Source organism: Bufo gargarizans, chromosome 1 (genome assembly GCF_014858855.1).
Source record: "Bufo gargarizans isolate SCDJY-AF-19 chromosome 1, ASM1485885v1, whole genome shotgun sequence".
Taxonomy (NCBI): domain Eukaryota; kingdom Metazoa; phylum Chordata; class Amphibia; order Anura; family Bufonidae; genus Bufo; species Bufo gargarizans.
In genome coordinates, this window is record NC_058080.1 from 149,049,271 (window position 1) to 149,066,634 (window position 17,364).

The following is a 17,364-nucleotide window of genomic DNA, read 5'->3' on the forward strand; positions in this document are numbered from 1 at the left end:
TGACCATGTCCATCCCTTCATGACCGCCATGTACCCATCCTCTGATGGCTACTTCCAGCAGGATAATGCACCATGTCACAAAGCTCGAATCATTAAAATTGGTTTCTTGAACATGACAATGAGTTCACTGTACTAAAATGGCCCCCACAGTCACCTGATCTCAACCCAATAGAGCATCTTTGGGATGTGGTGGAACGGGAGCTTCGTGCCCTGGATATGCATCCCTTAAATCAACTGTAAGATGCTATCCTATCAATATGGGCCAACATTTCTAAAGAATGCTATCAGCACCTTGTTGAATCAATGCCACGTAGAATTAAGGCAGTACTGAAGGCAAAAGGGGGTCCAACACCGTATTAGTATGGTGTTCCTAATAATTCTTTAGGTGAGTGTATACTACCACTACAGAGGTGGTTATTAAATATATTACAACAAATACAAAAATACCATTATATATACTACCAATTCAGAGGGGGATTACAATACTGGTGGTATTACGGGAAGGGGGAGGGGCTTTATGTATACTACCACTACAGGGGGGCATTATACTAAAGGACATTGGGGAAGTGAGAGCATTATGCATGCTAGCACTATAGAGGGCGTTATTTTAAAGGGGGCAGTACAAGGGAGTATTAAGGGGACATTTTAATACAGGGGGCATTATACATATTGGCATTCCAGGGGGATGCATATGTAGTGGCACTACAGGGGCATTATAATACAAGGGGCACTTCAGGAGGTCATCATAACTACAGGGGCATTACAGCAGGGCTTTATAATGCCCCTTGTAGTAGCCCCAGTATTTATACATACTGTGTAACTATAGGGGATATTATAACTACTGGGGGCATTATAGGGGGCTTTATTACTATAGGGGTGACTTATAGATTAGCCTTTTTACTACTGAGGGCCCTTAAGGCCTGCCTTATAGACGGGGCCTTGTTATGCTGGGGGCACTATAGGGGGCTTTATTTCTGCAAGGGGTCCTATGGGGGCATTATTAATATTGGGGATACTGTGGAGGCATTGTTATTGGGCACAGTATGTTGGGCATTACTATTAATTGAGTTACTATTGGGAGAACTGTAGGGAGCACAACTACTATTGAGGGTAGTCTGGGAGCACTATTAATATAGGAGGGACTATGTGTGCGGCACTGTTATTTCTGCAGTACAGTATTTCGGGGCATTGGGGAGCACAGAGGGCACAATATTGGGGTTAGCCGCTGGATGACAATGCTGTGGTACCAGGAGGTTGGAGTATGATTGAAAAGTGAGGAATGTCTGTGTGTGTCCAGAGATGAGGGGCTATTGCGTGGCACCAGTTCAATTTCTGCCTCAGGCAGCAGAAAGACTAGAATCGGCCCTTTCCATAAGATATTACTATGTGTGCTGGGTGAGCTGCTGTGGAGGCAAAGTATGGGCGGTCAGAGTGCTGCTGTGTGTGTTACTGAAGGCTCTGTCCACACTGTATCTCATCAACAGATACTGTAGATGATAGATATGAGAGCGATTATAGAGAAACAGACCGGGGCATAGCTGTAGGGGAAGCGGCTGCTTTAGGACCCAAACTCAGAAAGGGCCCACCCAGGAGGACTAAGAGATTTTATTGTCAGGGCCCCCTCAACAGTATTATAAAATGCCATTATATACAGAGACACTGTAGAGAATGGACGGAGCGGCTGCTGGGCCTTGTCTGACTAGCCATAGGCGTGGGGGTTGCGAAGAAGTTGGCAGGGGAGAAGGGGCCCATTCAAAAATTTGCTGTGTGGCCCAGTCATTTCCAGTTATCCCACTGGAAACTGATAATAATGATCAGTATGAGAGAGATACCAGATAGAGAGATAAGAGACCGCTACAAGCTAAGAGAGACAGCAAGATGATAGAAGATAGGTAGATATATAGGAGATAGACAGATAGATAGAAAGGGTGAATAAAGGACTACACATTCTTTCACCTTATGGAAGTGCCGCGATTTTTTTATTTTTTATTTAGATACTGTAGATAGATATAAAAGGATAGATAGATAATAGAGCGATAGATAGATATGAGATAGATGATAGATATTAGATCAGTGGCGTACCGCCAATGGCGGCAGACCATGCAGTTGCTATGGGGCCCGTGAGGATCGGGGGCCCGGCCAGGCTGAATGGCCCCGCCCCCTCACTTTCTTATCTTGCACGCTGGTCTACAGAGCAGCAGGAAGAAGGTTTTGTATGCTAATGCCCACTGTGCCACCTTAGTATTTTTGTATGTCCTGGCCCAATTGGGCTGTCTTCATGTTAGTCTGTCTAGAGGCCTTATAGGCTGATGCTTCATGTTAGTGCTTATCCTTTTAGATATAGGAATAAACGTTAAGTTTTACCCCTTTGTCCCCTAGGGGATCAGTACATATTATTTAATGCCCACTAGGGTTGCACTTTCAGACCTGCATCGATACTATTTACCGATACGAGGCTGCGCAGCCTAGTATCAGTTAAAGAACATGGCATGCGCTGCTCTCAGCACGTGCCAAGTTCTCTTAACTAGCACAGTGGAGAAGGAGGGAGTCCCCCCCCCTCCCCACTGTGACGTGGCTGCCGCTGCCACCAGCTGGGAGAAGAGCAGGGAGGAGGAGGGGAAGAACTGTGGCCACTGCGCCACCAATGAATGTAAAACTTGTAATTCAAGTGTAGGCAGTGGGTGCCGGCAGCGGTATCACATACTCGTCACCTGGCCTCAATAACGGGGCATGCGATCTGCCGAACTGCGGCAATTAACCCCTCAGGTGCCACATTAACCTGAGTCGTTAATTGCCGCAGTTCGGTTGATCGCATGCCCTGTTATTGAGGCCGGGTGCCAGGTATGTGATGCCACTGTGCGGAACGCACATGAACACCATCTGTGTTTTGAGGATCTGCAATTTGCAGACTGCAAAACACACAATGGTCGTGTGCATGAGGCCTTAGTGTAATAATCAGTCCAGGGGCGTAGCTGTAGGGGGTGCAGAGGTAGCAGTCGTTACCGGGCCCAGGAGTCTGAGGGGGCCCAAAGACCCTTGTGCCACATAAGACACTGGCATTATAGAAAGTGCATGCTGGTCAAATTACACCTCTGGCTGGAAGGAAGGGGTTAGGTTAAGAATTTGAGCTTTTAGCTACGCCCCTGAATCAGTCATTCACAATGTGTAGGGAGCTGTATACTGTGGTGTCTGGATGGTATATATATCTATAGTACCTTTCATTGGCCTAGTACTGTTAGTACAAGCCACTATTAGTAATAGTAATGAGAGGCAGAGCATGAAACCCCCTTAAATTACTGCATTTCCCCCATAGACATATGCTTTAAGTTCTAAGGGGGGTTCAGTCTCTGACCCTCACCAGCACTGGTGCCTTGCAGCCCTGAGGTTCTAGGTTCAAATCTGACCAAAGGACCAACATCTGCATGAGTTTGTATGTTCTACCTGTGTTTGCATGAGTTTCCCCCCACACTCCAAAGACATAGTGATAGGGACCTTATGCTAATGTCTATAAAGTGCTGTGGAATATAGTAGCGCTATATAAATAAATATACACATCCAAAACAATAAGACCACAGTATCGCAGGGGTAAGTCAAAAATATAAAAACTTTATTCAAAAAGGTCCATCACATGAAGCAATGTTTCAATAGCAAAAAATACTTTGACTACTTGACAAAGGAGTTCTTTATGCTGAATCGTTGCATCGTTTGATGGATGGACCTTTTTGAATAAAGCTGTTTCCTATTTCTGACTTACCCCTGCGATACTGTGGTCCGATTTTCTTGGCTGTTGAACCAAGCTGTTGTTCTGGTGGCCAGGCGCACAACGGGAGAGGAAACCGCCGACACTAAATATTTTATACTTAGGATCCATTCACACGTCCGTAATGTATTGTGGATCCGCAATACACCCGGCCGACACCCCTCATAGAACTTCCTATTCTTATCCGCAATTGCGGACAACAATAGGACATGTTTTATTTTTTGCGGAGCCGCGGCCTGGAAGTTCGGGGCCGCGCTCCTGAAATGCGGATGCGGAGAGTGCATAGTGTGCTCTCAGCATCTCTTCTGGCCCCATAGAGAATGAATGGGTCAGCACCCGTTCCCAATATTGCGGAACGGATACGGACCCATTTGCGGACATGTGAATGGACCCTTACAGTAGGTGGGAGGGGGCCCACTTTGCCACTTTTTTTTTTTTTTTTGCTATGGGGCCCCTTGATTTCTGTATTAGATAGATCTAAGAGGAATGGATAGTAGGTAGATATTACACAGATAATAGGTGACAACTGACAACCTATGCAGTGAACACAGAGCACGTCACTGACGCTGAGGAGCCGTGCACGTGGCTTCCTGCGCTGTAGTCCGGGATTAGCTGAGAGAACTACATTAGCCGTGATGCTCTGCGTCCTCCGCGGGCGCTGATTGGCTGACAGCTCAGCCAGTGAGAGCCGCTGATGACAGCAGAGCAGGTGCTGATGGGGAAGCTGATGTCCACAGTCATGGCGTGCAGCATGAGAGCAGCTCTGCAGCATCTGCTCATCCTGACCCTGTGCCTGCAGATCGGGGGAGGACAGAAGAAGAAGGAGGTATTAGTGTGTGTGCTGGGCGAGCTGCTGGACGTGTTCACACTGCATCTCATCTTCTGTAGTGAGGATGGATGACGTCCTTACTGGGTGGGATATGGATGCCCGTAGATAGGTAGGGGGTGTAAAAAAATAAATGAGACCCTCACCTTATAGACCCCATAATTCCTTTGCTGTTGCCCCCCCCCACCCCCCACTGGACCGCAGTGATGCCACGCCATTCCCACTCTCAGTCCTCATTGGTCGCCTGTACTAGAATGGCGCATTCCTGCTGAGGCTCAGCCACGCAGATCTTGTCCTTGTGACCGTTGAGGCCACATTCTCTGTGTGCTTGGTTTACGAAAGTAAAGGTGCGACCACGCGGCCCGGTACTCGGACCCCAGCACCTCTGTCGCAACTGACAGCGTGGTCATACCCTAAGGGAAGGGCAGCCGGAGAGAGTTCAGAGCTGCGTATAAAGGATGACAATCCAGGGTGCACCCAGAAGATGGAGGCCTGATGGGTGCAGCGTGTGATTGTCATCCTCCACAATACTTACCTATAATAGTCATGTAAATAAAAGATGGAGGTGACATTTGTTTTTTAAAGGAGGTTCCCAGGATTTGAAGGGATTTTCCAGGCTCCTGATTCCTGATAATGATATCGTACCCTTGGGATAGGTCAATAATATCCCAGTAGGTGAGGGTCTGACACCCCGCGCCCCCACCGATCAGCAGTTCCTTGCAGCCTCCATCACTTTGAATGGCACAGGAAGCACATCTCCGTTCAAGTGTACTGGCCATGCTTCAGTGGGTGCTTAGCTGAAGTGACCCAGCATGGCCACCATCTTGAACAGAGATCCTGCTTCATTCAAAGTGCTGGTTCCAGCTGCAGGAAACCGCTGATCATTGGTGTCAGACCATTACCGATTAGATATTAGTGACCTATCATGACGGTAGGTCATCAACGTCAGGAGCCTGGAGAATCCCTTGAAATATTGATGACTGGTCCTTAGGATAGGTCATCAATATCTGATTGTGGAAGTCCGACACCCGGATCCCCCACCAGTCATCTGGTTGAAGAATGAGCATGGCCGCTCTTGTACCACCCTTAGCGGCATACTTTGGATAGCGGCTGTGCTTGGTATTCCAGCTCAATCCATTCACTCGAATGGGACTGAGCTGAGCAATAGCTGTGTGACCAATGGAGGTGACGTCACTGGTGGAAGAAGAGGCTGTGGCACGCACTAGAGCACCTAGGCTTTTCCAACAGCTGATCGGAGGAGTTGCCAGAGTTGGACCCCTACGATCAGAGTGGGGCTAGGTTATCCATTTTTAAAGGGATTCTCCAGGAAGGAATAAAATAAAATTACTGAAAATGCCTAAATAATACTAATATAACCATACTCTTTTATATAGCATTTATTATTCATAAGAAGTCCTTTTGTTTAGGGGGAATTAAAATGGCCAAAGCCTTATTACCTCACAGCAAACCCGTCCTAACTTACAGCAGGACAGGTTAGGCCTCGTTCACATCTCCGTTTGTGGATCCGGCCGGCTGTTCCGACATCTAAGTCGTGGAAAACCCCTTTAACACAACAAAAGCCATTGAAAGTCAAGTTGAAGCTTCCTGCAACTCTTTAATTATTAGGAGTGTGCCGTTAGAGGTTGTGACATCTAAGTCTTTGGTGCCTGCATGGACATGGACCATAAAGCTTTGTTCAACTGGAGACAACAATATGGAATAATTTACAGATTCTCTATCAGTCAGGAGAATTAATATTTATACTTAGTATGCGTCATCTGAGGGTTCATCACATTATAACCAAGCTAATGGATGTAAGTGAAACCTTGAGCTGGAGCCATTTTACAATTATTTCTTCAAAATCCCCTGTAGAAATCAGACCATACTATGAAAATGCTGGATGTAACAACTGAAATATTGCATGTCCTTCGTGACCAAGCTGCAGGTAGAACTGTCAGGTGTCCTTCATATTCGGGAGTCTGCACCAACCAGTACGATGGCTTGGGGCAAGTTTTGTGTGGGGGCAGCCAAAATAAATCATTAGCCTTGCAGTAGCGTTAGTTGGGATTTCGGTCTTTGCTTTTCTGGTCCATGTTGTACATCTGGCAGAGTAGGACAGTGCAAGTCTAAGAAAACTCTAAGCACTGTGTCTGGGATGTTTATTACTGTTTCTAACATGGTTCTGGGCTTTCGGTGGACAGCTGTGTACGTTTTTTATTTTTATACTTTTTTTTTTTTTGTGTGTGTGTTTTCCCAGATTTTTCTTCACTTTTGGTGTGTAGTTTGGCATTTCTTATTTTTCAAAACACAAAATGCTCTGTGTATGTCTTGTGTTGTCCTTAGCAACCAATCAGATTCCTCCTTTCATTTTCCGAAGGAGCTGTCCAAAATGAAAGCTGGAATCTGATTGGTTGCGAGGGGCAACTAAGCCAGTTCTACTTTACACCTGTTTGATAAATGTCCCCCTATGTTTTCATATGTGCAAATGAGCCTCTAGGAGCAAGGGGGGCATTGCCATTACACCCAGAGGTTCAGCTCTCTCTGCCGTGCCCTCTGCACTTTGATTGACAGGGCCATAGTGAAAACATCATAATGCCTGCCCCCGTCAGGCCTGGAGAGGGCACTGGGCGCCTGCCAAAGACTTCTCATAACGTCCTTGCTAATGATGGCTGGTTCTCAGGCTGTATAGCAGCTAGAGATACCAGCCGTGACTTGTTTTAAACCTTACAATATAAGCTCTAGCCCCAAAACATTGGGAGTTACAGCTAGAAAGAGGCCCAGGGCTGTATAAACATGTAACTTTGATTCCTGACCCGATTTTTTTATTTTTTTTTAAATTAATTTTTTAAGGGCGAAATAGTAGAGGAGCAGGTATTTTCAACATTTAGAGCAAGGAGGAGGAGACGCCAGTGTCTCTTCTTCTCCTGGACAGCAGCGCTGTCCAATCAGAGCTCAGAGTGAGGGAGTTTTTTTTTTCTCCCTGGCTCTGATCTCTGTGCTGTGATTGGACAGCACTGCTGTCAGGGAGGGGACACACTGGGGTCTCCTCCTCCCGGCGCCCAGGAATAATAGTAAGTGCACTTAGATCCCTGGGCGCAGCTCTATGTAGCCTGCTGCTTAGTTAATATTCTTTGGAACCATGAAAGGTCCTCTTTAATTACATTCATTGGTTGCGCAGTGCGCCCCTCCCTTAGTATTAGTATAATTGGTGGTGCAGTGCACCCTCCCAAAGCCCTCCTGCCCCCCCCCCCCAATTATTAGTATCATTGGTGGCGCAGTGGGCACAGGCCATTGTTATATGGTGGCCACAGGGTCCCCACCTCTCCATTGGTGGCAGTGGCAGATTACACTGCTGGGGATCCGATTGGTTACCATGGCAGCCAGGATGCTACTGAAGCCCTGGCTGCCATGGTAATCTCCCTGCTGCTGTGTGCACTATGCACAGGGCAGCAGGGAGAGTGTGCCGTCCTAGTCACCCTAATACAGCTCTATCGGGGTGAATAGGACAAGGGATGAAAAGATCCAGGTTATAGCCCCTAAGGGTTATTAAATAAAAAGTTAAAAAAAAGACCAATATACTAAAAGTTTAAATCGACCCCCTTTCCCAATTTTACATATAAAATTTAAAAGCAATAAAAAATATATATATTACATATCGCCACATCCGAAAAAGTGTGAGCTATTAAAACATTAAAAAATATTTCCGCTCTGGTGAAGGCCGTAACAGAAAAAAAAATCTAAACCAAGCAATTTGCCATTTTTTGTCACCTTGTCCCCCAAAAGATGTCACTGGCTGTGAGAGGTATGTGGTGCTGTATTATCTTATTTGTAGGGCTGGCTCACTACCGTGACCTGCGTCTCATCTTCTCCGTCAAGTCCTTTTTTTTTTTTTTATAATATGCATTTTAAATTTGACTACTAAAAAATGTCATTTGGCTCCTAAATTTTTTTAGTTTAGGAGCCAATGGCTCCTGGTTATTTTTTTTAGTCTGGAGCACTGTTTGCAGTAATTTTTGCAGTCTGTGTTAGTCATTTGCACCAAATTTATCAAATGTCGCAAGTTGTTAAACCTGGTGCGCGTCTCTCTAGAAATGCTACTCTAGTTTTCTTTCTCCACCCTTTTACTGGAGTGAGTTTGCGACTTTTGTGTCACTTTAGAAAAAGTCTCAGTAATAAATCTGTTGTGAAACGTAATAACTTAGCTAACAATGCCCACATTTCCACCTATTTTTCAAAACTGGAGCAGGTTGGGTAAAAATGCAGAAAGATTCAAAATAATTTTGTATTTTTTTTGCAAGGCCCCTATTTTGCAACTTTTCGAAGCCAGAATTCTGACGTGCAGGACGTGATAAATTCCCCTCAGTGTCCTCTGTCCCCAGGGGGAGGATAACAATCCCCCTTCCACCATCAGTCAGCATACTTGCTCTCTGCTTGTCACATATGAGTGAGAAGATGAGTGATGGTTCATCTAATCACCCTCCTGTGCCTAATTAGGCTGCTTGATGCCATGACCCAGACATTTACTGGCGTCCGGATCACCGCGCCAAATAAGTCACATCAAACACAACATCAATAAGGTTTACATTTTATACTGTCCCCATCCTATCCAGGCCCGATCCTTAGAGTAAAATATACAGACCACTTCTATAGTGATACACCACGTTACCCGCTGCACTGACGACAGAGGAATCTGATATTTATGACACATGGAAAAGAGTTTCATCAGTCAGAAAAGGCATTTTCACTCATTGTTGCCATAAATAATAATTTTCTTGTAGTGTGTTTTTTTTTTAACAATATTCAGACAATTTTCAGATGCGTATAATACAGAGGTGCCCATACTATGAATCCAACACCTGGACCTCCTGTGGTTCATCAGAACCTGAGGTATGGCGCGCTAACTTATTCTCTGATGTGTGTCTGTAATACAGGAGTAGTAAAGCAGCCATATTATACTTTTGCCTAAAAGCGGCCTTGGTTAAAGGGTTATCCAACCCCTATAATGCCCCATCTAATGGCCGGGCCCCTGACACAGGTTGTACTTACCTTGCTCCCTGGCATCACCGTCGCTTCTGATGCCCGCACGGCTGCCGCTGCATCTCCCTGTTGCGCGGATCAAAACATACGGGAGAAGGAGGGCAGGCTGTGAGAGGGATGAGCCTTCCTAGTATCGCGGGTGATGCTAGGAAGGCTCGTCCCCGTCACAGCATGCTACTTGCTACCCCATCGCCAAATACTACATGGTCTCTTCAATGTTTTTAAGCGCACCCACTCTTTTGTTGATGTCTATGCATGTGGTATATGAGATCTGCACACCTTAACCCTGGGTTCACACCTGAGCGTTTTACAGCGCGTTCCTACGCGCTGTAAAACGCTCAACAAGGAGAAACCAATACTTCCCTATGGGAATGGATCGCGTTGTAAAACGCTCGACGCTCCAAAAAGTTATTGAGCTTCTTTGGGGCGTTTTGTCGCGCGTTCCCGTACATAGACTTTCGGAAACGCGCGACAATGGGCGTTCGCTTGTCTCTGTATGCGCGATTGTAAACGCCGGTACAATCGCGCATACAGAGTGCTTCATCACAAACGCTCAGGTGTGAACTCAGCCTAAAGGGGTTGTTGACGGCGAGCAGGTAAACAATGGAGCGAAGTCTGCTCTTGTACAAGCACTGCTTTCTCTTTAAACAGCTGATCGGTAGGGGTGTTAGGTGTCGGACCATCGCCGATCTGATATAGATGACCTATGCCGAAGATAGGTCATCAATATAAAAAAGTAGACAACCCCCTTTAATATAGCACATTGTTTTTAATATATTACGTTGTAATAATACAATATTTACATAGTTTTTATGTGTAAAGGTCTCCCGGGTTGTGTTTTTTTTTTTTTTTTTCAAATAATTCCTGTTTGTCATAAAGTTACATGAAAATGTTGTCAACAGACTGTCAAGACCAGTGCAAAGATCAGGTGGTCTGCTTTCAGGAAATATACAGTATAGGCTTACTTTTCGAGGACTATAATCCTTGTATTTTATAGGTTGTTACTTTTTAAAAAAAAATCCAGATTTTTGTTCTTCTATTTCTGGTGATTTTATGAAGATATGTGCTTGTAACTTTAGATCTAACTTGTATGTATGAATTCTACTTATGTTGAAATGTTATTTTTAGGAGGCGTGGTGCATATAACTTTTTGCTAATTATTTTTAAACTAATTGCACTTCGACGCAAAGTTGTATGGAGATGCCGGGATGTATAAAGTGCTGAGTTGCATTTTGACAATGTGCCAGGTGTCTACTGGGTATGGAGGTTTAGTATGATTTTTTTTTTTTTTTTTTATAATTTTGGTTTTATTAATACAAAACAGCAAAAATTGTCCTGGCTACCAGAAGTGCAAAATGTCCAAGCCCCCTCCCCCCGAAAGGGTTAAAGGGATTGTCCCATTAAAACAACTTATCTGCAGTAAAGAGCCTGATCTGCAGGGGTCCAACTGCTTGGGCCTTCGTTGATAACTAAAAAAGGGGTCCGTGCAGTCGTGCTGATGCTCCATTCAGCTCTGTGGTGGCTACCTGAGATAGCCGAGTGCTTGCATGTGTGTCTGCTGCTCCGTTCAAGTGGGGAACATGGGCCCCCATTCTAGATTGCAGAAACAACTAAAATTGGGTTAAGAACTGTCCAACGCATTATTAAAAACTGGAAGGATAGTGGGCACCCATCGTATTCGAGGAAGAAATGTGGCGGGAAAAAAATCCTGAATGATCGGCGATCACAACGTTTGGTGAAATCAAATCAAAGAAAAACAACAGTAGAACTGTGAAAGTAAGAGCATTTCCACACCCACAATGTGAAGGGAACTCAAGGGATTGGGACTGAACAGCTGTGTAGCTGTAAGAAAACGACTAATCAGTGAGGCAAACCGGAAAAAAAAGGCTTCAATTTGCTAGGGAGCATAAAGATTGGACTCTGGAGCAATGGAAGAAGGTCATGTGGTATAATGAGTCCAGATTTACCCTGTTCCAGAGTGATGGGCGCAGCAGAGTAAGAAAAGAGGCAGATGAAGTGATGCACCCATCATGCCTAGTGCCTACTGTACACTCCTGTGGGGGCAGTGCTATGATCTGGGGTTGCTGCAGTTGGTCGGTTCAGCAACAGTATGTGCTCCAAGAATGAGGTCAGCTGACGACGGGTGATGGGACGTATGTATATTTTCTTTTTCTACACCACGTAAATGGCTGTAGTACAATGTAGGGTTGCTGCGATACAAAATTTTTGATTCGATACCACGTGAAAAAAATAAAAAGCCCAAAAAGCCACGTGCATTCTGCATTTTAAAAAATGTCGAATCGCGCAATTTTTTCATACATTATATTTATTTTTTTTCTTTGCCGGCGTTCACCACGTAGATAAAAAAAAATAAAAAATGAATATTTTAATAGTTTGGACTTTTTGGACGTGGCGATATGTTTATTTATTGTTTATATATTTTATATGTAAAATTGGGAAAGGGGGTGATTAATACTTTGGTGTGTGTGTGTGTGTGTGTGTGTGTTTTTTTTTTTTTTTTTTTATATTATATTTTTTTTTACTTTAATAACTATTTCCCCCCTTAGGGGCTAGAACCTTGTCCTATTCACCCTGATAGATTGAATTAGGGTGAATAGGACTTCACACTCTCCCTGCTGCCCTGTGCATACTACACACAGCAGCAGGGAGCTGACCATGGCAGCCAGGGCTTCAGTAGCGTCCTGGCTGCCATGGTAACCGTTCGGATTACACTGCTGGGGTTCCGATCAGAAGCTGCCACTGCCACCAATAAGAAGGGGAGAGGACCCTGTGGCCACTGCCCCCCATGATTTTAATACTGGGGGGGTTGAGGGGGGCACTGCGCCGCCAATGATAATTAACCTTTAATACAGGAGGGAGGGGTGTTGGCAGCAGAGGAGCGGCAGTTAACCCCTCAGGTGCCACACCTGAGGCGCTAACTGCCGCTGATCGCAGCTCCCTGTCAGAGGCAGGGTGCCGGTTATGTGATTCTGCTGCCGGCACCTGCCTCCTGTATTAAAAGTTAAAGACGAGCTTTCATGGGTTCGGACTTTGTTAAAGGTTAACTCTCACATTTAGACCCTAATTTCAATTTTCATACATGTAGTTACTAATAACATGATATTCCAGAATCAGTTACTATTAGACTGACTTACCCCATATTTAACAACATTCAGCCCTTAGCAACCAGTCTGCATAAGGGTCCATTCACACGTGCGTTTTTTCTTTCCTGATCTGTTCCGTTTTTTGCGGAACAGATCTGGACCAGATCTGGACCCATTCATTTTCAATGGGTCCTGGAAAAAATCGGACAACACAATGTGTGCTGTCCGTTTCCGTTGTTCCGTTCCACATGTCCGATTAAATATAAAACTTGTCCTATTCTTTTCTGCAAAAATCGGATCCTGGTACAATACAAAGTCAATGGTTCCGCAAAAAACTGATGACATTCGTATGTCATTACGTATGTCATCCGTTTTATGCGGAATCCGTTCCTGGAAATTAAATCCTGCCCACAGAAATCACTTATTCACTTTTCTTTTTCAATTTTTTTTCAAAGAAATCCAAACAACTTTATTTGCTTTGTGAAATTTATACATGTTTCAGTTTTTTGCGGATCCGCAAAAAACGGATGACATACGGAAACATTTTCAGGAACAACGGATCCGCAAAAAACGGACCGAAATTCGGGCTATAGAAAAATACTGACGTGTGAATGTAGCCTAAAACTGCAATTCACTATTCAGTTAAGATGGCCGCCACTGCCCTCACCCTGAGGCTAATCCCGCCTGCCCTCACTAGCCAGTAACAATAGCCCCCAAAAAGTGTCAGTAACCAAAGCCCCCCCCCCCCCACTAAAGCGTTAATCTCCTGCAGCACAAAGGGGTCCTCTTACCACATGTTGCTTTCATTTATACACTGAGCAGACGGCAGATCTCCCTTCCCTGGTCTGCGCTGCTTCGGCTCTGCATTGTCCCAGTCTGCTGAGTGAGGGAGCGCAGGGACAGGGAGAAGTGCACACAGCCCAGGCACTGTTATCAGCTGCTGGGGAGGACCTGGCTCTAATCATTTACTTACAGTCCCTGGCTGTAATGTGACCATGCACGCTGTGTCCTCCGTCCTTCAACAGATAGACGGACCATGCATAGCAACCCTATTTTAAGCACAGGTAAAAATAGGCAGTAAAGGAAACAAAAATGTGGAATTAAGGGCGGCACAGGGGGGAAGGAGAGACTGCTTCCTTCTCCCCTGTGCTGCTGAGAGAACATGGTGCGCTGACAGCAGCGTACTCATGTTCTGTGATACTAAATTGCGCACCAGCACAGCCCAGTAACGAAAAAATGGAAATTGATACGATACCGAGACAAAAGTATCGATTGGGTATCGAAATCTCGATACCTGCAACAACCCTAGTATAATGTACCTTCACCACCGGCAATTCTGACATATATTTTTCCCTTTTTTTTCTCCCTATTAATACACCCCCCCCCCCCCCCCCAGTTAAGACAGTTTATATCGTTTTTATCGTTATGTGGCGTGTCTTGCACATACTGTTCATCTGTGCTGATTAAATAATTACCACTGATACATATCGTGTAGGAGGAATGTAATTAAAGTTGTTTGTTTAATGTTATATTAACATAACAGGAGCAGATTCAATATTGATACGGCACTTGGCCCGGCAGCATTCATGTCTATTAAAGTTGATCGGTGGTCGATAAAGGGGTAGGAACCGGGTAACTATTGACCTATTGATATGGCTGTCCTGTGTTTTGTTCAAAATACTTGACATTTTTGTAAAGCATACATGGAAAAATGATATTGCAGGAAATAATACATAACTACCATGCCTAGTCATCCTAGTTTTGTCCTGTAGCTTTTTCAGTTGCTTTGTTCCCGGCCAAAAGCTGCGCATGGAGCGGTGAGTGTCCCAGAGGTCAGATCCACAGCAATCATAGCTGCATATTTACTAAAACCAGTGTTGCGCTAGATTTACACCTAGCAGGCTGCCGTGAATCGCCAAATCCCTATTGACTTTAATGGGATCTGGCATTAGTGCATGGATCCCCATCGAATCCTATTATACTCAATAGGGATCCAGCGGTTCACGGCATTGTATGCCAGATACGGTGAACTCTGGTGGACTGTTCTTCTGCAAGGAATAACTCTAACCCTGGGTTCAGACCTGAGCGTTTTACAGCGCGTTCCTACGCACTGTAAAACGCTCAACACGGAGAAACCAATGATTCCCTATGGGAATGGTTCTCACCTGGGCGTTTTACAGCGCGTACGATCGCGCTGTAAAACGCCCGACGCTCAAACAAGTTCTTGAGCTTTTTTTTGGGCGTTTGTCGCGCGTTCCCACACATAGATATTCGGGAACGCCCGACAATGTGTGCACGCCTGTCTCTGTATGCGCGGTTGTAAACGCCCGTACAATCGCGCATACAGAGCGCTAGTTTCAGAACGCTCAGGTCTGAACCCCCTGTAAATGTTACTCACCCAGAATGGTCTGTAGTTTAAGGTGGGGTATAACAGGGATGTGTATTAGGCACAGCTCTTTTTAATCCTTTGTAATTGCTCTTACAAATTAATGGAATTCAAATCAAGTGGAAAGTTTAAGAAGCTATGTTTGGGTTGGTAGTTCAGAAGATCATGTGGGGTGTTATGTGGACTTTTCTATCTCAGTGTTAGAGTGCCTTGCCTTATTTAGTAATATTTGCCTAAAGGGGTTGTCTAGCTTTAGAGCTGACCTTGACTTATCCCCATTTTAGCCCAGGCAGCTCCCCTGATATGAGCATCTGTGCATTTCATGCTCTGATGCTCTCCATTGCCCTGTGCTGGATGACGCTGGGTAAGGGCTTTTTTGTTTTATATATTTTTTTACACTGCTAGCTGGAGGCTTCCGCCTAGAAGTTTTGCCACTGACGTCACTTTCTCTGATAGGCGGATTTTACAGGCTAGGGCAGGGCTAAAGCCCGCTTATTAGTGCCGGTGACGTCACCAGGCTAACTGCTAGGTGGAAGCCCCCGCCTAGCTTTACCCATGAAGAGCCCGGTACGTTACTGCATCTCCAAAAAAAGTCTTTGCTCTGTGCGATTCAGCACAGGGCAAAGGAGAACATTGAAGCATGAAATCCTCCGATGCTCATATCAGGGGGACTGCCTGGGTGAAAACGAGCATACAGTCAGATCCATAAATATTGGGACATCGACACAATTCTAACATTTTTGGCTCTATACACCACCACAATGGATTTGAAATGAAACAAACAAGATGTGCTTTAACCGCAGACTTTCAGCATTAATTTGAGGGTATTTATCCCAATTACAATGAGCAGATAAAAGGTCCAGATTTCATTTCAAGTGTGCTATTTGCATTTGGAATCTGTTGCTGTCAACTCTCAAGATGAGGTCCAAAGAGCTGTCACTATCAGTGAAGCAAGCCATCATTAGGCTGAAAAAAAAACAACCAACCCATCAGAGAGATAGCAACTGTTTGGAACATTCTTACAAAGAAGAAACGCACCCGTGAGCTCAGCAACACCAAAAGACCCGGAAGACCATGGAAAACAACTATGGTGGATGACCGAAGAATTCTTTCCTAAGTGAAGAAAACGGTCTTCACAACAGTTGGCCAGATCAATAACACTCTCCAAGAGGTAGGTGTATGTGTGTCAAAGTCAACAATCAAGAGAAGACTTCACCAGAGTTAATACAGAGGGTTCACCACAAGCTGTAAACCATTGGTGAGCCTCAAACAGGAAGGCCAGATTAGAATTTGCCAAGCAACATCTATAAAAGCCTTCACAGTTCTGGAATAACATCCTATGGACAGATTAGACCAAGATCAACTTGTACCAGAGTGATGGAAAGAGAAGAGTTTGGAGAAGGAAAGGAACTGCTCATGATCCTAAGCATACCACCTCATCAGTGAAGCATGGTGGTGGTAGTGTCATGGCGTGGGCATGTATGGCTGCCAGTGGAACTGGTTCTCTTGTATTTAATGCAGCAGGATGAATTCTGAAGTGTTTCAGACAACATTATCTGCTCATATTCAGCCAAATGCTTCAGAACTCATTGGACGGCACTTCACAGTGCAGATGGACAATGACCCAAAGCATACTACATTCCACTTTGAGGGAAAGAAGTGGAATGTTATGCAATGGCCAAGTCAATGACCTGACCTGAATCCGATTGAGCATGCATTTAATTTGCTGAAGGCAAAACTGAAAGGAAAATGCCCCAAGAACAAGCAGGAACTGAAGACAGTTGCAGTAGAGGCCTGGCACAGCATCACCAGGGATGAATCCCCGCGTCTGGTGATGTCTATGCGTTCCAGACTTCAGGCTGTAATTGACTGCAAAGGATTTTCAAGTATTAAAAAATGAAAGTTTGGTTTATGATTATTCTTCTGTCCCATTACGTTTGGTCCCTTAACAAGTGGGAGGCACATATGCAAACTGTTGTAATTCCTAAACCGTTCACCTGATTTGTAAATACCCTCAAATTAAAGCCGACAGTCTGCAGTTAAAGCACATCTTGTTTGTTTCATTTCCAATCCATTGTGGTGGTGTATAGAGCCAAAAATTTTATTATGTCGATGTTCCAATATTTATGGACCTGACTGTATGTCTGGGTTCAGCTCTGGACCTGAACAACCCCTTTAAACAACCCTCAGGATAGGTCATCAATATCTGATAGGTGGGGGTCCGACCCCCCGGCAACCCCACCGATCAGCT

At 44.9% G+C, this 17,364-nt stretch overlaps 1 protein-coding gene across 1 annotated transcript in view; it reads left to right on the top strand.

Annotated features, from left to right (window-relative positions):
• Positions 1 to 4,478: 4,478 nt before the first annotated feature.
• Positions 4,479 to 17,364, top strand: part of TUSC3 (tumor suppressor candidate 3) — a 328,869-nt gene continuing 315,983 nt past the window's right edge. The window contains exon 1 of the mRNA XM_044295877.1: positions 4,479 to 4,586. Within this exon, the coding sequence (XP_044151812.1) occupies positions 4,488 to 4,586 (99 nt within the window). The 5' untranslated portion in view covers positions 4,479 to 4,487. The remainder of the gene's footprint in view (positions 4,587 to 17,364) is intronic.